At 51.6% G+C, this 20423-nt stretch overlaps 2 protein-coding genes across 2 annotated transcripts; one reads left to right on the forward strand and one right to left on the reverse strand.

Moving 5' to 3' along the window:
* The first annotated feature begins 8621 nt into the window (after positions 1 to 8621).
* On the forward strand, positions 8622 to 13007 carry LOC121444227 (keratin, type II cuticular Hb1). Its single transcript, XM_041646011.1, has 9 exons — positions 8622 to 8990; positions 9615 to 9823; positions 10340 to 10400; positions 11035 to 11130; positions 11296 to 11460; positions 11693 to 11818; positions 12084 to 12304; positions 12523 to 12554; positions 12841 to 13007. Exons 1-9 carry the CDS (start codon positions 8622 to 8624, stop codon positions 13005 to 13007), a joined length of 1446 nt encoding a protein of 481 aa, XP_041501945.1.
* Positions 13008 to 18846: 5839 nt separating this feature from the next.
* LOC121444189 (keratin-associated protein 12-2-like) lies at positions 18847 to 19383 on the reverse strand. The gene has a single exon (XM_041645986.1). The coding sequence runs from the start codon at positions 19381 to 19383 to the stop codon at positions 18847 to 18849; it is 537 nt and encodes a 178-aa protein (XP_041501920.1).
* Between the last annotated feature and the right edge of the window lie 1040 nt (positions 19384 to 20423).

Consider the following 20423-nt stretch of genomic DNA (forward strand, 5'->3'; position numbering starts at 1 on the left):
AGTCTGACAACAAGAATTGAAATGTCTTCATTTCACCTCAGGAGCCTATGCCATCCAAGCCAGTGTGTGACCTCACTGTTATGTGTCTACATAGTGTTTGGCTCAGAATATTAAATCCAGTAAGGTGACATGAAGAGAACATGCAACCTTCAACTGTCACTTGAGTCCTTGCTGTGTTCCACACTATGGTGCCCCCCGTGGAGCTTGCCAGTACCATCTGGTACTGCTTGTCCAGTATAAGCCTTGAACTCAGGACCAGGGCACTGCCCTGACTAGTCTGCATGTTCTGGAATCAGAGGCTTCACTCTGTTAGGAAGCAGGCTGAGGCTTTGCTCCCCTGGCAGTCCTGGAGGTGTGCAGAGATGTGTGCAGGCTCAGTAGCCTCCAGAGCGCAATGCGGTTAGGCTGCATCCCACCCTTTCCCAGTTGCTCTGGGCAGTGCTTTTCCAGAGTGCACACTGCACCCCACTAATGGGAATACCCATCATTTTTCAGTCACAGAACAGATGGGAAGAATACCGTCCAGGGTAGAACAGAGGACATGATTGTTTGCCTTGTGTCACTGCTGTATCCTGACCTTCTGGTTCGGCCATATGTGGTTTACGTTTATTCTGTCATTGCATAAAATTATTCCTCCTGCAGCTGCAGTTCTTAAAAAGTGGAAATACATGTTATACCAGTTGAGGACACAGATCCGAATTCCAAAGTGCCTATTTTCAAACCCAGCTCCACCACGCTCCTGGGAAACCCTGGGCAGCTCCTTAGCGTCTCTGAGATACCATTATGATTTGTAAAATGAGCTAATTCTAGCACCCACCTCGTAAAGTTGTTGCAAGAATCAAGGAATTAATCTATGCTAAGCACTTAGGTCAGAGCCTGATACATTCTGAGGACACAAATAGATGTGAATTGTTGTTGCTGTGCTGTTGATGTTGTGAATGTAGCGACAGCTTTGATGAGCTGTACTCACTCACATTCCCAAACCACTTATGCTCAATTACCAGTAAAGTGGCCCAGCATGGAAGAGTGGTGGGGGAACTGAATAACACGATAGCACTCACCATAGCTGCGCCTAACACTCAGCACAGCAGTCCCCAGCACTCAGCCCAGCAGCACTTAACACTCAACATAGCAATGCCCAAAGAAATGGGTTAACACTCAACATAGCAGAACCCACAAAAAGCCCTTAACACTCAGCACAGCAGCGCCCAGCAACACTCAACATAACAATGCCCAAAGAAAGGGGTTAACACTCAACATAGCAGTGCTTAACACTAATCCTAGCAGCGTCCACAGAAAGCACCTAACACACAACTTAGCAGTGCACACAGAAAGTGCTTAACACTCAACATCGCGGCGCCCACAGAAAGTGCTCAATTATTACTGTGTGCACTGTTGTCCTACCATATGAGCCTGTCCCAGTAAAAGAAAGGACTATGGACTTTACCCTGGGAAAGAGCCTGTGTCCTCCCCTCCATTCCAGCCCAGTTGCTGCAGGAAAGGCCTGTTCAGGAACCCTCATGTTGGCCAATACTTGGGCAGCAGCTCTAAGAGGAAATAAAGCTCAGATGACCTAAAATGAAAAATAGTTCAAAAATTTGTATTTTTCATTTGGTTGTAGAAGAACATCAGAGATTGCTGACCACACAACCAACCAAAAAGGCAGAGTTGTGAATCCGTGTCCCAACTGATACACCTACAACAACATCTGCCCAGTAAGGGATCATGGTGAAGGGGGCAGAAAGATTGGAAGATCCAAAGGAATAGGAAGTTTGCTGGGAGACTGTGTCTCCTATAAATATCAGAAGCCACATAAAGTCTCACTATAAAGGAGTTGAAGAAGGGCACCCATAGACATGTTAATGTAGACAGAGGGAGTCTCACAAGGCCTTAGAATTGCAGGCAACCTAGGGAAGTTGAGATGGGGAATACAGAATCTTCTCCGGGGAAGGACCACACATTGATTACCAAATAAGCATCCCCGAAACACATACACAAGTAACATTATACAGACTGAGCAGGTTTTCTTTATGCATTTAGGAATGTTTATATGAATATATACACATATATGTGTAACAACCATTAAATAAAAAAAAACATGAATTTGAAAGAGGTCAAGGGGGTCCTTGGGGATTGGAGGTAAGAAAGGGAGGGATGATGTAACTGCATCCCCTCAAAAAAAAAATAAAATACTATTTTGAAAAAAGAAATCCTTGGTCATAAATAATATCTAGCTTGTATATCTTGTTTTTTGTCTAATCCCCAAAGCTCCTGATTGGGTGGTAGCCAGAAATCCCGTGGGGCTGTTGAGGGAGATCTACCCTAACACAATAGAACTGCAGAAATCCCATGGGGCTGTTGAGAGAGATCTACCCTAACACAATAGAACTGCAGAAATCCCGTGGGGCTGTTGAGAGAGATCTACCCTAACACAATAGAACTGCAGAAATCCCGTGGGGCTGTTGAGGGAGATCTACCCTAACACAATAGAACTGCAGAAATCCCGTGGGGCTGTTGAGGGAGATCTACCCTAACACAATAGAACTGCAAAAGGAGCAAGAGCGGGCAAGCCCTGGATGGCTGGAAGCTGAGGCTGAGGAAGAACTCCCTGGGAAACGACAGCAGCCATTCTGCTGAACGGACATTAACGGCATGGTCTCTTCTTCCAGCCCTTGTGGGCAAGTGGGCCTTGTGGTGACAGCACCTCAGACATTTTTATCTTATAAAGTCCTCATTCAGAGCTCATTTCATTCTGATCTGCTTCTGGGGAAACTCCTGGGTGTAAGACAGATACTCAAGAGGGATGGTAGAGAAGACTCGATGTACCTCGCTGATGGAGCATCTGGGGACTCTGGGGTGATGTGTCCTATCAGGTGAATCCTGAACATGTACTGACTGGAGAGAAACACGGACTCTGGAGTTCCTGCATGTCAGGGAAAACAGCTCCCATGGTGAGGAAATGCCTGACTGTGGTGTCCTTCCGGGAAGAAAAAGGGAGGCTCTGTGGGGGGGGGGGGGGCAAGAAAGGCAGTACCCTGGGGGTGACTCAGAGAGGAGGTAGCAGGGAGACAGAGTCAAGGATAGGAGTTTAGAAAGGGTGGCAGTCCCTGAAAGAAGGATCATGAAATTCAGTGGTTGGTAAGAGAGAGACAAAGTCAGAGAGAGATGGAGAGACAACAGAGACAGAATGAGAGAAAGAACCCCATCCAGCAAAGCCAAGGCTCAGGAAGCAGGCCCGTGCATCCTTGAGACCAGTGGGAATTTAGACTGAAGTAGCCCATGGGCTCTACAGTTGGAAGACACCTAAGCATCACCTGCTGTGTGTGCCCTTCTCAACTGTGAGCAGAAAGAGAAGCTGAGGCCAGCGAAACTTCCAAGTTAAGGGAAGAAAGATGTTTCTACATTATCAGGACTCTGGAGCAAGAGAACTGAACTCATGTCTAGCCTCTACATCTGTGAGGCAAGTTGGGGGACATTCCACATCTGAACCCTGCATCTCATCTTTCCCTTGCCCAGGACACTGGCTAAGCATTCACCAGGATGCAACAACGGAGATGAGAAGCAGGGTTCAGATGTGAGATACCCAACCCCTGGAGCTCAACCTGCTGAACCTCAAGCCCCAACCCCTGTGCCTGCCTGTGAGACCTCATCACCAGGAATGTGGGCTGAAGGTGCCCTCTGCAGACTGGTCCAGAACCTGACCTCACACTGCACCTCTCCAGCACAGCAGCTGCCTCTCTTCTTCTTTCTCCTACACATTCTCCTCCTCCTCCTGCTCATCATCCTCCTTCTTCCTCCCCCTTCCTCTCCTCCTCTTCATTCTCCCCTCATCCGTTTCTGCTGAAGTGTTGCCACCACCCAATTCTCCTCTGGATCTTCACACACTTGTCCACCACCCCCTCCACCTCCTACTATCTGTCTGTCCTCACATTATTCCCAACAGCATCCCACCACTTCCTTCCCTTCCTGCCAGCGGCTCTAGAGAGTAACACATTTAAGATCACACAGCTCTTCCTCCCAAAAAAAAAAAATCCCCTCCCATTCCTATCTCTCCTTCCACCCTCAACCTGGCACACACCACATCTGCCTTGCCCCAGGCTTTCTGGATCCTTGCCTTCACTGGCTGGCTCTCTTTGGCCAATAACACATTTCTCTTACGTCACTCCTTCAGACCTCAGCAAGGAGCCTTTCCCTTCCCACTCCACCCCCAGGAATGGCCACTTCCTGGTCTGTTTCGTGTGACCCCACCCCCATTTGACCACAAAGCTTTGTACAGCAGGCTGCCAAGCTTCAATGACCCCATTACTCAGTACTTAATGTGTAGCTGGTACTCATTGTATTCATTCAGTAGACATTTATTGAGCACCTACTATGTGACAAGCCCTTGAAATGCATCCACAAACAACATTTTTGTCAAATAGTAATGTGTTTCAGGATGTGCCTCACTATCCATGATCTGTGCGTGCGTCCGGCTTTGCTCTTAAAGCTAGAGACTCACCAAGGGCAAAAATGAGCTCCCTTCCATCCTCCAGCCCAGAACACTGAGAACAATGTGCAAAGAAAGCCTTGAAGAGGATGTTGAGGAGGCTCATGCGTGTGTGCTCCATGCAAATATGTCTACGGTGTCTTGATGATGGTGGGCAGATGGGAGTGCCCAGAGCCAAACTCATTCCTCCCAACAACATCTGGCACGTCCACTCTGGGGTCAGTGATGTCCGACTCCCACTCTGAGAAATTATCTTCAATTTCCCTGGTCTCAGTATTTCAGAACACTAGCCTCAGAGGAGACCCTATTACACAGAGTGAGGGGGCCACTGGTACAGCACTTGTTGCTCTTGCAGAGGAGTCAGCACCACAACCACCCATAACTCCATCTCCAATTCCATCCCAGCTCCATCCACAGCTCCATCCCAGGCTCCATCCCAACTTCATCTACAGCTCCATCCCCAGCTTCATCCCCAGCTCCATCCACAGCTCCATCCACAGCTTCATTCCTAGCTCTATCCCCAACTCCATCCACAGCTCCATCCCAGGCTTCATCCCAACTTCATCTACAGCTCCATCCCCAACTTCACCCCCAACTTCATCCCCAACTTAATCTACAGCTCCATTCCCAACTTCATCCCCAGCTCCATCAAGAGATCCATCCACAGATCCATCCACACCTCCATCCCCAACTCCATCCCCAGATCTATCCACGGCTCCATCCACAGCTTCATCCACTCAGTTTCCAAGGAATCTCCTACCCTCTTCTGACCTCCATAGACACCAGACATGAACATGGAGCACAGACATATAAGCAGGTAAAACACTCACACACATAAATAAACAAAATAAATATTTTTAATTACACAAGTTCATATGTATTGATCTGTTGGAATAGTACCTTACATAAAACGAAGTTGGCATCAGGAGAGATTCTTGTGGAAGTTGGAAGTATTTAGAAAACACACCCTATGAGGCTGGTGTGCAGCTATAGCTGCATCAGAAGATGGGAAGGGATGTTCCCAAGGTCTGTCTTTGTTGTATGGACACTAGACCATGAGCCTACCTGGGCAGAGAAGTGACTGGATGCAGTCTCTTCTCATACAATGAGCACATACCAAGCGGACACAGCACAGGACAGCTACAGAAGACAACACAGAAGAGAAGCCAGACATGAAAGAAGACATACAATGTGAATCTATGTAAAATTTAAAGCCTGGAAAATGGACAAATGTGCCACTGTGGGTTCTAGAGCCAGTGGTTCTAAACCCATAAAGAGAAACAAGGAATAAATAATTATAAGACCCAAGTAATGGATCGCCTAGGCCAGGGGGCAGAAGGTATAATTTCCAAAGGAGTCATGGTCTGTAGGAGCTCTTAAGAACTGTTCATGTTCTATTTCTTTTCTTTTTTCTTTTTTTTTATAATTTGGTTTGTTTTTTTGGTTTTTTTTTGTTTTGTTTTGTTTTTTTGAGACTTGTTTTTTGTTGGGTTTCTCTAGCTGTCCTAGAACTAGCTCTGTAGACCAGGCTGGCCTCATACTCACAGAGATCCGCCTGCCTCTGCCTCCCGAGTTCCGGGATTAAAGGTGTGCACTACCACCACCCAACCACATTTTAATTCTTACTCTAGTCTTAGAGCAGATCAGTGATAGATTCTCCCCATCTGTTGGTACAGTTCGCAATTAAAACGTTTTTAACTTCCATAGTTGCTACGTTCTGACTTTATGCTGTCAGAGCTGAGATGTTAGAACAGCATGGGTCCGTCAACCACTTGTCCTTCCAACTCCCTCTCTCCTACCCCTTTCTCATCACCCCCTTTTAGTTTTTCAGCTTTTCACCGGAAGAAAACAGGCTAAATGTCCTATTAAGTGTTCAAAAATCAGCAACAATTAGTAGCCTCTGAAGTCCAATGAAGTGCTGTCATAGCTGAGCTTCTTTGTATCTTGTTCCAATTGCTTCTTGGAACGTGAAAATTGCTTAGCAAGAGCGAGGCATTAGTAATGGCCCATGCTTCTGCACGGCTTTTTGATGGGGAGTTTCCCTGGCCTTCTGGACGGTGCTGCTTGACTCAGCACTCTCCAGGGACACCTGGCCAGCTGGTTGGCTGGGGACACTGTTGTGGGCAGTGCCCAGAATGGTTGCATAGCCTAGCTCTCTGAAGACATGAAGTGGCCTCAGGTGCCACACCCATCTGCAGGACCAGATCCCTGACACAGCCTGTGACTCCCACATCTGTCCATCTCTGAACGCTTTGTGCAGATGCTGCAGCCTGCCCTGAGGTTTCTCCTTCCGACCCTTTCACCGAGCCCACCCCTTGCTCCTCCTTAAGATCTTTCTACTTGCTTGGGCTCACAGGGACTCCATTACACCCTGTGCTGTCTGTCCTCGGTACCTTCCCACATGGTTTTGCTAGGGTATTATTGGAGTAGAAATGGCTGGTGGATACACAGGACACAGTAATGAAGCAAAGATAAATGCAATTTACCCAGAGGATGCAAATAGCTAGAACTGTTGCTTCCCATGGCCTCACTACTGCCCACATCCATGAAACTACCTCTCAGCCACATGCCAGCCAGACTGACCTGGGAGGACACACACTGGTCCCTCCCAGTCAACCTGTCCCAGACACTGACTCTGCCATCTCCCCTGCACTGTCTAAGTCACAGATATCTACCCCAGCCAGCATTCTCTACCCTCTGGAGCTTTCTTAGAGACTAGTAAACCAGAAGGTTGTTCTCTCAAAGGCTCAGCATCTCCCAAATTCATCGCTTGACAGCTGGGGGACTTTGGGTAAATTGCTCAACCTCTCTGAGCCTCCATTTCCCTCAGATGGCTGATGTAAGAACTGAAGGTTGTTTCTTGTTGATACAGATGAGCACATAGTAAGTGACCTGTTCACAGGGATGCCCACTTACCAAAGTAAGAGATGTACTCCCTACAGAGTCCTTGCTCTGGATAAGGGGAAATATTCTCAAATATTCCAAATTCAAATTCACAGTCTGACATGTGCCTCCTGATCAGAGGCAGTAAGAAGAACCCAGAATTCATCATGAAGCATTCTGCCACCAGTGTTGACTTGGAAATGAGCCAAGCCTCTAGTGCAGCACTGTCTCAAAGAATTTCGACAAATGGTGGATGTTTCTCCTCTGTGTTGGGCCTCACTTACAAGTAGATAGTGAGGGCCTGAATGTCCACACAGAACAGTTTCCACCATAAATATGATGTCCCATATGAAGCCATTAATCTCAAGTTCTGATCCCCCTACTCCACAGAGGGCACGTGGGCCAGAGTGAGAAGTTAAATTGTTAAAATCTCCTTTAAAAAAATAATCCCAGGAAAACTGGGGAAGTTGAATATGGAGTAGGTCGTAGTGCTTTTCCGTATTTGTTGTTGATTTTCTTGCATATGAAAGGGTACTGCCTGTGTTTTAATGAAATGTACATTGAAGAGGGCGGGGTGCCGCTCAGGGGTGGAGCACTTGCTAGAACACTCAAGACCCTGGGGATGGGGATGCTGAAGTACCTGAGGACTGTATTCACACTTTCTGGAACTCCTGGCAAGTTCTAAAGAACTAAACAGACACAAAGGGGTGGGTGCTACCCCTTCAGGAGGAGCAATTCTCACAGGACAGTGAGGAAGGCATCCCACTGTGCTTTGGAGCAGCAAAAGTCCTGGACCAAAGTCTGTGGGGGTTAGGGGTTGATTTCCCAGCCTTGCCTGGGTGCCCTCCTCTCCACACACTAAAGACACAAGTCCATCTGCACCCCATTCCTGGCTCTCCTCTATACATGGATCTTTCCTGCCCTCCCCGATGTCACAGAGCGCATGCCCCACCTCTGGCACTTTGAAGGTGCAAGCAGCTGAGTGCCCCAGGCACAGGCTGGCATGCCTTACAAAGGGGAGTGAGGGTGCGGGCCACTCCTCCATTAAAGCGCACTCTAGAGAGGCTTGGACAGGGCTAACTGCCCAAGCCCATAAAGTGCAATTGCCTCAACCACCTTCTTAGCCAAGCCCCCAAGAGTTTGCCATAAATAGAACCCAGGCACCAGGACGAGCACATCGGAGTTTCCACCAGGACTCCAGAGCTCCCATCCAGAACTCCATATTCAAAAGCAGTCCGTATTCAAAAACACAATGACCTGTGGATCAGGATTCTGTGGCCGCGCCTTCAGCTGCGCCTCAGCCTGTGGCCCCAGGCCTGGCCGCTGCTGCATCTCCGCAGCTCCCTACAGGGGTATCTCCTGCTACCGTGGACTCTCAGGGGGCTTTGGCAGCCACAGCGTCTGTGGAGGCTTCCGCTCTGGCTCCTGTGGACGCAGCTTCGGATACCGCTCTGGAGGCGTCTGCGGGCCCACACCCCCCTGCATCACCAGCGTCTCTGTCAATGAGAGCCTGCTCACTCCCCTCAACCTGGAGATCGACCCCAATGCTCAGTGTGTGAAGCATGAGGAGAAGGAACAGATCAAGTGCCTCAACAGCAAGTTCGCGGCCTTCATTGACAAGGTGGGTGTCTTGGACCAGCCCCTTCCTGGGGCCCACCATATGCATGGCCGAGGCTGAGAGCACTGACAGGGACAGAAGGAAGAAAGGCCTCTCACATTGAGCCCCTAGTCTCAAGGGAGAGGTGTGTCCAGATGGGCACACTAAGGACCCACAAGGCTCATCTGTCAGTCCTGAGAAGTAGGGCTATGGCCAGGCTGCCCTGGGCACAGGCTGACTGCAGCATGGAGCTATGGGCAGCCAGGGAGGAAGGATGCACTTCAGCTGACAGGAAGGGAGCAGGCTGCTGAGGGAGGACAGAGCCAGCCTAGCGAGGTCCTCCAAGTGGCCTGTGACCCTGTCTCCCTGGCTCCTTGTCAGTCCCTCATCCTGGGATGGGAATGTGGGTGCTCGCTTGTGGGGGTTTCTGCCTGAGGATATCCCCAAACCCAGCATAGGACACTGAAGTGGTCACCTGGATCTGTGAGTGTGGGCACTGACCCTGTCCCTTGAACTCTCCCCAAGTGGGGAAGCTGAGGCAGGGCAAGATAAGGGAATGGAGAGTTGGACTCCCTCCCAGGGCCCCTCCACCTCATCTCCACCATCACCCCAGATCTGACCCTGAACCCCTTCTCACTCCCATGGCAGGTGCGCTTCCTGGAGCAGCAGAACAAGCTGCTGGAGACCAAGTGGCAGTTCTACCAGAACCGCAAGTGCTGTGAGAGCAACGTGGAGCCGCTGTTTGAGGGCTACATCGAGACCCTGAGGAGGGAGGCTGAGTGTGTGGAGGCTGACAGCGGGAGACTGGCTGCTGAGCTCAACCACGCCCAGGAGGCCATGGAGGGCTACAAGAAGCGGTGAGGGCATGGTGGGGAGCTGGCACGGGATTCCACTTAAATGGAACCCCAGGCCACAGGAAGTAAGCGTGTTTCAGGAAAGTGTGTGGTCCCCAGCTAAGGCATTGCCAGATCCTGCCAGTCACCTGTAGGGGAGCTGGTGTCATTGATCAGCTCTCTCTAGCTCACCTGGAAGCTTCTAGCACTCTGCCACGCCCCTCTGGGGGAGGACACTCTGAGGCACTCTACCCGCTTTACCTGACTTTTGTCTTCTGCACTGTGGCAGCCAAGTAGGTGCAGCCTAAGGCATTAGGAGGACCAGGACCCAGGCCCAGAATGTCTCACAGTCCTAGGTTCTCAGTCCTGGGTCTCCAGATCTTTCCGCAGCTAAGGTAAAACTTGTGTGTGTGAGAGAGAAGGCTGGGACTACATGCCCAAGGATGCGGGATGTCCTCCTAAGGGGACCTTAGAGCAGGATTGGTGCTGTGGGGTTCAGAGACCCCCTTCCCTTCCTGATCTCTCCTCTCTTTATGTCAGGTACAAGGAGGAAGTTTCTCTGAGAGCCACAGCCGAGAATGAGTTTGTGGCTCTGAAGAAGGCAAGTAGCAAGGTTGTGGGAGGCAGAGCAACGTGGCACTGAGCTTGAAGGGGAACTGGTGCTAACATCAGGGAGCAGGGGCGTGAACCTTTCCATGTAGGATGGGAAATGTCCTGAGAAACAACTCAGTGTCATGTCAGGCCTTTGACAAAGGGCAAATTACCTGGAATGTCTAGTGGCCCTGATGCAGAGAGTCACCTGACACAGACCTCTGCTGCCTTATCCTGCCGTCGAGGCTGTAGCTTGTGCCTGGCATCTGAGGGAATCCTGGACTTCCTTCTGCCCACCGAGCAATTGTGTGGTCCACTTCCCATTCCACACACACACACAGATGTGTGTCAGAGCACAATGTGAGACTCAACAGAGTATATAAGGAATGATGGAACAAACAGATCATTGTCGGGGGCAGGAGAGGCTCCAGGGGCACAGCTGGAACCCATCTGGGGGGCTTGCTGGAGCAGTACAGAATCACTTGGAGAAAGGGCAAAGAGGCAGGAGGATCTCCGCAGAGAGGAGCTGCCAAGTGCTGGGAGGGCAGCATAGAGGGTTTGCACATAGAAGCCCTGTAAGGACCGTTCTCCCCTGTGCTGCATGGAATGGATGAGGAAAAGGCTCACACATCCATGATTTCCAGGACGTGGACTGTGCCTACCTGCGCAAATCAGACCTGGAGGCCAACGCGGAGGCATTGACCCAGGAGATCGACTTCCTGAGGAGGCTGTACGAGGAGGTGAGGGCATCAGCCAGGTGGAAACCCAGCAAGTAGGCAGAAGAGAGTCATTCCATGGCTGCGAAGCCCTGTGTGAACCAGGGGAGGGCTGAGAGACTGGCACAGGAATGTGGGGCTGGACTGAATTTTCAACAAGCTTTTGACTGCTGTTCCCTCTTCCCACAGGAGATCAGAATCCTCCACGCCCACATCTCAGACACCTCTGTCATCGTCAAGATGGACAACAGCAGGGACCTGAACATGGACTGCATCGTGGCTGAGATCAAGGCTCAGTATGATGACATTGCCACCCGCAGCCGGGCAGAGGCCGAGTCCTGGTACCGCACCAAGGTGAGTGGTCACAACACCTGTCCTTAGATGCGACAGTGGGAAGGACTCCGGGCTCTATCAGAAAAGACTTCTTGTACCCCAAGAATCACAAGAAGATTGCAGACAGCGCTCAGGTGGGGGGGAGGGGCAGCCCTGGCTGAGCACCGTGCTGCTGTGTGTCTTGTGCACTCAGTGGCTGTGCTCACTGGATCCTGTGTCCCATGGCATCTATCTCTGCTTCCTCCATCCCCAGTGTGAGGAGATGAAGGCCACAGTGATCCGGCACGGGGAGACCCTGCGCCGCACCAGAGAGGAGATCAACGAGCTGAACCGCATCATCCAGAGGCTGACGGCTGAGATTGAGAACGCCAAGTGCCAGGTATGTGGGAGTCAGCTGTTCTGAGACCAGGGAGGCTGGGCCCCTACTCAGTGCCCTAGTGCCAGCATGTGCCTGGCCTGGATCTTAGCATTTAGTGCACCTTCTATTTATGTGTGCCCATGGTCACTCAGTTTGACCCATGTGAACAAGGCAAAAGGCCTTGTTGTTAGAATGTCCCCAACTGGTGGGAAATACTGGATAACATGTTGATAACTGAAAGAGACCCAGGGACCATAGGCCATCCCATTCTCTTCTGTGTCCCCAGAACACCAAGCTGGAGGCTGCAGTGACCCAGTCTGAGCAGCAGGGAGAGGCCGCCCTCACTGATGCCCGCTGCAAGCTGGCTGAGCTGGAGGCTGCCCTACAGAAGGCCAAGCAGGACATGGCCTGCCTGCTCAAGGAGTACCAGGAGGTGATGAACTCCAAGCTGGGCCTGGACATCGAGATCGCCACCTACAGACGCCTGCTGGAGGGCGAGGAGCAGAGGTGAGTCCCTTCCAAAGGAACCGAACTCGGTCTTGCCCTTGGCTGACCCATAGCCGAACTCTGGGCATGAAATCCTTCATTGGTCCCTTTGAGGTGTTCATAGTGGGCCATGTTTTGATTGACTTTTGCGGGGAGATTCTGACCTGTGGTGCGCGATTTTGGGTGGCTGTGTTTGCTACTATGTTGAGCTTCATAAGTTTTTTCTCTTCTTCCCTCAGACTGTGTGAAGGTGTAGGAGCTGTCAATGTCTGTAAGTACTGGGGGATTGGTGTGGACAGATTCACTCCCTGTGACGGGAGAAGTGTGACAGGAGGGGTTTAGGTGAGAGTTAAATTCACAGCAGCGGGAGGGATTTGGGCTCATACAAAACCACCATGTCTTTGGGTCTAGATGGAACCAGAGTTCTTCACGGAAATGAGTCTGTCAGGGCCAGGGAACGGGGTCCTTAGGAAATTAGGACGCTTTCCGGGCTACCGCCCCACACCCTCCATGCCTTCCCCCAATCCTCACTCAGACCCTTTCTTCCGGATTTGCAGGTGTCAGCAGCTCCCGCGGAGGGGTCGTGAGTGGGGACCTCTGCGTGTCAGGTTCGCGACCAGTGACCGGCAGCGTCTGCAGCGCCCCCTGCAGCGGGAACTTGGCAGTGAGCACAGGCCTGTGTGCACCCTGTGGCTCTGCAGTGTCCTGTGGCCGTAAATGTTAGGAGCTTCGTTCCCCCCTGGCTCAGGGCAAGGCTTTTCTCCTGCTGAGCTATCTCTGGCTGCCCAACATTGGGACCTGGCACAAGGCACTCAGCGACTTGCTCACACTGAAGCGACCCTCTCACTCTCAGCCCCTCTGGTCTCCCTAGAAGAACCCCTGCTCTCAGAAATGAACACTGGAATGGGCTTCTAGAAGTGTCTTTGGAGCCACAGAGTGAAGTTCTGGAGGGTGGGGGGGCTAGGACAGCACCTCCCCTGCTTGACCTGGGAGCCACTTGCTACATCCATAGCTCCGCCCCTTCTTCTCTAATCTGTCTTGATCTGTTTCCAATAAATTAATGTAGCCAACTCTGCGCGTTGTCTGTCTCTGTTAGCCTTCCAAGGATCAAGGTTCAAGTCTCCAACATCACTGAAAGCAGGGCTTCCAGGAAAGTCTTCGTCCCTAGGCTCCCGCCAGTTTTAGACCTGACAGAAGCCCATGCTAGGCCCATGCATGGTGTAGTTATCCCCACACCACCTTAAAGGTACATCTCCCAGGACAGAGGAAAACAGTCGTCAGAGATGAGCAACAGCTGGACCAGGGACTGTTTCTTAGTTGAGGGGTCCAGCTGCAGAGTCCTGTGTTTGTGGCTTGTGTTTATTCTGTCACTGCCGCTGCCTCCCTCCAAACAGAACACTTTTGTAAACCACAGACAAGAAGCAGCATCCTCCCCAGTGCTTGAAGCTTGAGGAAACATCGCTCGCTGTCATGTGGGGAAGACTCAGACCTGAGGAATTTACTGGAATCCTAAAGGCATGAACACACAAATGTGATGTAAAACTTGGGAAAAAAAAAACCCTTTGATTTGGCTGCCTTTTCTTAATGGAGTCCCGTTGGGGCTTGGAGCCCTGCCAGAGCTGCCGCCTGCCTCGAGCACAGCAAACAGCACACAACAGTCCAGGCTGCTCTGTCTTTTCCCGGCTGGGTAGATGTAGGCTTCATGCTTGCTCTCTCTGTGCATGACTCTATGACAGGGGTGACAAGAGGGGGCCCCCAGCTCAGCGTCCATGGGAGAGGAAAGCAGTTTCAGAGATGTTTAATAGCCAGCAGATAGCAACCACCATCTGCATTTATTATTTATTGCTCTTTTGTAGAATATAAAGTAAAATTTCTCCAGGGAGCTGGGCCACCACCAGTCTCTTATTACATGCATATTCATGAACAGAAGTCAGAAGCATTGAGGAATGCCCATATCCTGCAACTAGGGGCTGTCTTGTGGCCTTAAGTCTTGTATCTGAAATACATCTTGAGAGCAGAATGCACTGCTAAACTTCCACTCCCAGGCTCATAAGACAATGCAGAAATGGAAGCCCTCACATTGAAGACTATTGAGAGAGCAGGAGACAGCCTGAACAAAGGCTTTGTCAGAGTTAGGATTAAGCCAATGCCCACCACCTCTGATAGACAGAGTCCCCAGAGAGTCCAGAGTGTGAGTCTTCTTGACAGCCCTCTCCCCAGGATATTACACAGCTAAGAAGCAGAGCTTATTATTTACAGATCCCAGTCCTGAAGCCCCAGCCCAGACCCAACCCAGCCCCAGCTCCAGCCCCTGCCCCTACCTCAGCCCCTGTCCCACCCCTGCTCCTACTCCAGCCTGTATCCCAGACCTTGCTTCAGCCCCAGCCTCTACTCCAGTCCCAGCCCCTACCCCAGCCCCAGCCCCTGCCACAGCCCCTGCTCCAGCCCCTGCCCCTACCAGCCCCTACTCCAGCCCCTACTTCAGCCCCTACTCCAGCCCCTACACCAGCCCCTATTCCAGCCCCTACTCCAGCCCCTACTCCAGCCCCTACACCAGCCCCTATTCCAGCCCCTACACCAGCCCCTACTCCAGCCCCTACTCCAGCCCCTACACCAGCCCCTACTCCAGCCCCTACACCAGCCCCTATTCCAGCCCCTACACCAGCCCCTACTCCAGCCCCTACACCAGCCCCTACTCCAGCCCCTACTCCAGCCCCTACTCCAGCCCCTACACCAGCCCCTACTCCAGCCCCTATTCCAGCCCCTACTCCAGCCCCTACTCCAGCCCCTGGTCCTGCCGCTGTCCCAGCCCCAGCCCTCTAGGACTGTTCCACGCAGAAGCTCGTATCAAGCTGCAGTCTTGATGAGCCACTTCTCTGCCCCTCCCTGTCAACTTTGCTGCTCTCGCCAGCCAAGCTGGGCCATGACTGGGTTTCTCCTCTGTTACTCCTTCATCTTCCCTCCTTCCCGTTCCAGCTACACAACTTTCACACTCTCCAAGCTTCAGGGATCCGTGAGCACACGGGAGTGCAGTACAGGGATGTGGACAGACCCTACATGTGGTGGTTAATCCAAACTGTTCTGGGATCAACTAAGAAACCTGTTCCTGAGCAGATCTGTGAGGATGGTTCCGAGAAAAATTAACTGAGGGGGAACCCCTCCCCCAAAGTGGGCAGCACTTTATGGCCCAGCTATAAAGAGGTCTGAAAAAAAGGTAATGCTGATTTTACCTGCCTGGTTTTGATTTTTGTTGGTGAGTGCATCTAGTCTGTGAGTGCAGGCATCCTTCATTTCTTCAGACTTGCACTTTGGGCCAAGACCAACGATTCTGAGACTTTGGTGCCAGACTGGGCCAGCTGAGAGACGTGCACCCTCATGGATTCAGCAGCGACGTGGTCCTCAGCCTCTCTAGTGTACAGCCAGCCATATTGTTTAAGCTGATCATCCCCTATGTAATATGTATGCATTCTCTGGGTTCCAGTCCTCTAGAGAACCCTGATTACCACACCATGTGTGCTGGCTAGGCAGATGTCCCAGGAGGACACTGGGAGTCACATAGAAGAGGTGATGGCCTCATGCCACTGGGCAGCAATCTGGGAAGTGTTCCTCTGGAAACACGGTCTTCCATGTTCTGACCACTAGGCTAAGCTGCCTGTTCCTGCCTGCTGTTGATCTAGCTGTAGCCGAGCAAAGTCAGCAGACTGAGACTTTGCACCTGAATGTTAGGTGTGATCTAAATGCCCATGAGGGACTAGGCATGCAGATTGGAGCAGAGTGCACACTTGGCACATACAAGGCCCTGGGTCCCATCTCCAGCCCCATGGGAAATATTTTTAAATGACTTCAAGGAATTGTGTAAGATGGGATAGGTGCTGAAAATACAAAATATTCCTGGACAGATCAATTTAGACCAGAAAGCCTCCATCTGTCCACAGCTACTTATATGGCTGAGCCCTAAAGACAAGTGAATGAGGCCATCACTGTCCTCAGAAGGTTCAAATAGAAAAATGAACCCAGGTCAGCTTCTGGCACATCTGAGAGCTGTGAAGTGTGGGGCAGAGAAGCAGTGGGGGCACAGAGCCAACAGAAGGTCCTCTTTATGAATGACCTCTGGGGGGGGGGGGGTCCCAAGGTGTCTTTCGCTTAGGGGCTTGAAATCCCAACAAGTCAGTATGAGCTGAGTATAGTTTATTGAGGAGGAGAAAAGAGGGAGAGACACACTGTGCGTGTGTGTGTGTGTGTGTGTGTGTCTGTCTGTCTGTCTGTCTGTGTGTATTTTGTGGCTTTTAAACTTATTATTCAAAGGATGCAATTTACAACCAGGTTCAAAAATTAAAGTGTAAAATAAGTAAAGCTTAAGTGCTTGATGGTGCACACCTTTAATCCCAACACTCAGAAAGAATGTAAAAGGAAAAATATATACGCTGTTTTACTTCTCTTATCTTAAAGAATTCCCTCTTGTGGGAGCTGGAGAGATGGCCCAGCAATTAAGAACCTTTTGTTCTTCCACAGGACCTGAGTTCAACTCACAGCACTCATGTCAGGGGCTCACAGCAGCCTGCAACTCCAGTTCTAGGGGATCTAGTGCCCTCTTCTGACCTCTTCAGGAACTGCATGCATGCTGCAAACATTTACACAGGCATACACACGTACACATAGCAGACAATGAGGACTACTGAGAACTCAAGAACAATGGCAATGGGTTTCTGATCCTACTGCACGTACTGGCTTTGTAGGAGCCTAGGCAGTTTGGATGCTCATCTTACTAGAACTGGATGGAGGTGGGGGTTCCTTGGACTTTCCACAGGGCAGGGAACCCTGATTGCTCTTCGGGCTGAGGAGGGAGGGGGACTTGATTGGGGGAGGGGGAGAGAAATGGGAGGCGGTGGCGGGGAAGAGACAGAAATCTTTAATAAATAAATAAATTTAAAAAAAACTAAAAAATAAATCTTAAAAAAATGTAGGAGGCTTGTGAGATGCATTGTTCAGGTGTAGAATAAGAGATGAATGCCCATAAATTAGACTCGAAGCTGAACACTCAGTCTTTAACAGACACGACCCATTCACTGCTCTGACGCTCGGCTCAGATTGCCACTCAGAGAAAGGGTTCTTTTCTCTTTAGGCCCTCTTCCCTGATTCAGGCAGTGTGTTAAATTTATCCAGCCAGTTAAACATACACACGGAATCCTAGGTAAGGGGCTTTCCCTCTTCATATGACCTTTAATTGTCCTCCTCTCCTGCCTCATGTTTGTAAGGAGAAGGAATGACTGAACAGGGGACAGCCCTGCTCCCTTCAGAAGTCACCTGAGAACAAATGACTCCTCATAAAGCTACCAGATGGCTCTCCTCCATCCCTCTCTGGAATGTGGTTCGGGCTTGGGGAACCTCTCAGAGAACAGCTCCCAAACCACAGATAGTCTGGTGATTCAAGTGGCCCTAGCCCTGGCCCCAGCCTAGACTGGACCTCAGGCCCTTGGGATCTCTGGACAAATGTCCAGGAAGTCAAAACTTAGGGGTTGGAAAGGAAAAAGGTGGGCATCCAGTCTCTGGGGAGCCAAAGTCCTGCCTGCAGGTCCCTGAGATATTCTGTCAGCACTTCCCTCAAAGCCCCCTCATTAACGCATACACTCAAACTGGAACAGAAAAAATACAAAAACAAAACAAAAACCTGCCTTTGAAAATCAAACTCATTACCTCCCAGCAAAATACAAGGGACAAGACGCTGGACTCTGGATGCTCACAGAGGGGGCTGCACCCCAGGGTTCCTTGCTTTGGGAGAGTCTGATTAGAGAGGGCCAGAGATGACCCGTGGGGCTGGTGAGGATATGCGTGGTCACCAGCAAGCAAGTTTCCATCCATTCCATCCATGAGACTGTTGTGTTTACCCAGGAAAGGAGCCTTCTGGATACCTGCTCCCCAGGTGCTCAAGCAGGGAAGCAGCAGACAGTCCGGCACTTCTGAGCCTTAAAAGGCGATGCTGGGCCTCTGGCTAATGACGCGCCTGCGCCCCACCCAGAGACGGAGAGCAGCAACTGTTGTTCCCAAGGCGCACTGATGATGTAATCCTTTTCACAAGGGGAAAGAATGTGAACGCTCTGAGCACGCTCTGCTCTCCAGGCCTGTAAAGCCAGCCTTGCTCCAGCACGTCGCCTTCAGAGACTTGTCCTATCTTCTGCCCCCCCCCCCCCCCCCCCCCCCCCGTGAAAACTCAGACCAGCGTATCCCTCAGGTCTGGAAGTAGAGGTGAGGATGCTTCCCCGCGCCTCAGTGTGCTCCGGGCCCACTACCATCACTTCCTACATTAGAACCCAGGTCTGGCCCACCCAGTTTTGACTATCTTTGCCCAGCCTCAACCTGAGCCTGGCCCTTAGTGTGTTTCGGGGCAGCAGAGGTGGTCTTTCTTCCCCGTGTCATCCTTCTTTATTCCTGCGTATTTCTGTGTCCTTCATCCAGAGAGCAAGGTAAGAATGTCTTACTCACCGTATGGACCTTATTCCGCCATTCCAGGGGGAGCTGGGTATTGTGGTGCATACTTGGGATGCTGAGGCAGGAGAATTTTGAGTTCAGTCCTGGGCCACAGGAAGTTCCATGCCTGTCTGGGTTACATAGGGAGACCCTGTCTCCAAAAAGGGGGAAGGGGTGCTGAAATGTAGCACCGCAGGGGAGCACACGCCCAGCATGTACACAACAGGGGAGCACACGCCCAGCATGTACACAGCAGGGGAGCACACGCCCAACATGCACACAACAGGGGAGCACACGCCCAGCATGCACACAGCAGGGGAGCACACGCCCAGCATGCACACAGCAGGGGAGCACACGCCCAGCATGCACACAGCAGGGGAGCACACGCCCAGCATGCACACAGCAGGGGAGCACACGCCCAGCATGTACACAGCAGGGGAGCACACAGCCAGCGTGTACACAGCAGGGGAGCACACGCCCAGCGTGTACACCGCAGGGGAGCACACGCCCAGCGTGTACACCGCAGGGGAGCACACGCCCAGCATGCACACAGCAGGGGAGCACACGCCCAGCATGCACACAGCAGGGGAGCACACACCCAGCATGCACACAGCAGGGGAGCACACGCCCAACATGTACACAGCAGGGGAGCACACGCCCAGCATGCACACAGCATATGCGCACAGCAGGGGAGCACACGCCCAACATGCACACAGCAGGGGAGCACACGCCCAGCATGCACACAGCAGGGGAGCACACGCCCAGCATGCACACAGCAGGGGAGCACACGCCCAGCATGCACACCGCAGGGGAGCACACGCCCAGCATGTACACCGCAGGGGAGCACACGCCCAGCATGTACACAGCAGGGGAGCACACGCCCAGCATGTACACAGCAGGGGAGCACACGCCCAGCATGTACACCGCAGGGGAGCACACACCCAGCATGCACACAGCAGGGGAGCACACGCCCAGCATGCACACAGCAGGGGAGCACACGCCCAGCATGTACACCGCAGGGGAGCACACACCCAGCATGTACACCGCAGGGAAGCACACGCATAGCATGTACAAGTCTGGCGTTAACACTCTCAGCTCCAACACAAGACTGGCAGAGTGGAGGAGTGAGTGAGGGGACAGAGTCCTGTGCTGGGACAGTTGACTGTGGACCCCAGCAGGATGTGCCCTGCCTCATTTCACCTGTCCCATCATAAAGTCTAAAGTCGTACAGTAAAGTCACCCAAAATGTAAGTCACTTTGCACCCACACAGCGGCGTATCATTTTCCCCCGAGACAGGGTTTCTCTGTAGCTTTGGAGCCTGTCCTGGAACTAGCTCTTGTAGACCAGGCTGGCCTCGAACTCACAGAGATCCACCTGCCTCTGCCTCCTGAACAAGTCATATCCTTTTACAGTATTGGTTGGTGCCGAGATAGAACTCAGCTGTGAGGTAGCCAGAAAGTCAGGTTCAGACAGGCTGGCTGCTTAGCCACCGCAGAAAGTTTTATTAAAGGGGAAGCCTAGAAGAAAAGGGATAGGGCAAGTAAGAGGGGCAGGGTCCAAGGTTCAGGTAAGACACAGACGTTGGTACAGGATGACACCAGCATCCCGTCTAGTTCCAGGTGAGGCACAAAAGAGACATTGATGTGAGGGCCCGCTTTGTGGGAGGGGAATCTG

This window comes from Microtus oregoni, unplaced genomic scaffold (assembly GCF_018167655.1).
Source record: "Microtus oregoni isolate MIOR12 unplaced genomic scaffold, Mior012 000118F_ref0000498, whole genome shotgun sequence".
Lineage (NCBI taxonomy): Eukaryota > Metazoa > Chordata > Mammalia > Rodentia > Cricetidae > Microtus > Microtus oregoni.

What these genes read in the sequence shown, in the direction of transcription:
- LOC121444227 (XM_041646011.1), top strand. Translation starts at nt 8,622, where the DNA reads ATGACCTGTGGATCAGGATTCTGTGGCCGCGCCTTCAGCTGCGCCTCA. An exon ending in TCGCGGCCTTCATTGACAAG is followed by an intron (nt 8,991 to 9,614) that starts GTGGGTGTCTTG and finishes CTCCCATGGCAG; the next exon opens with GTGCGCTTCCTGGAGCAGCA. An exon ending in AGTTTGTGGCTCTGAAGAAG is followed by an intron (nt 10,401 to 11,034) that starts GCAAGTAGCAAG and finishes CATGATTTCCAG; the next exon opens with GACGTGGACTGTGCCTACCT.
- LOC121444189 (XM_041645986.1), bottom strand. Translation starts at nt 19,383, where the DNA reads ATGTTGGGCGTGTGCTCCCCTGCTGTGTGCATGCTGGGTGTGTGCTCC.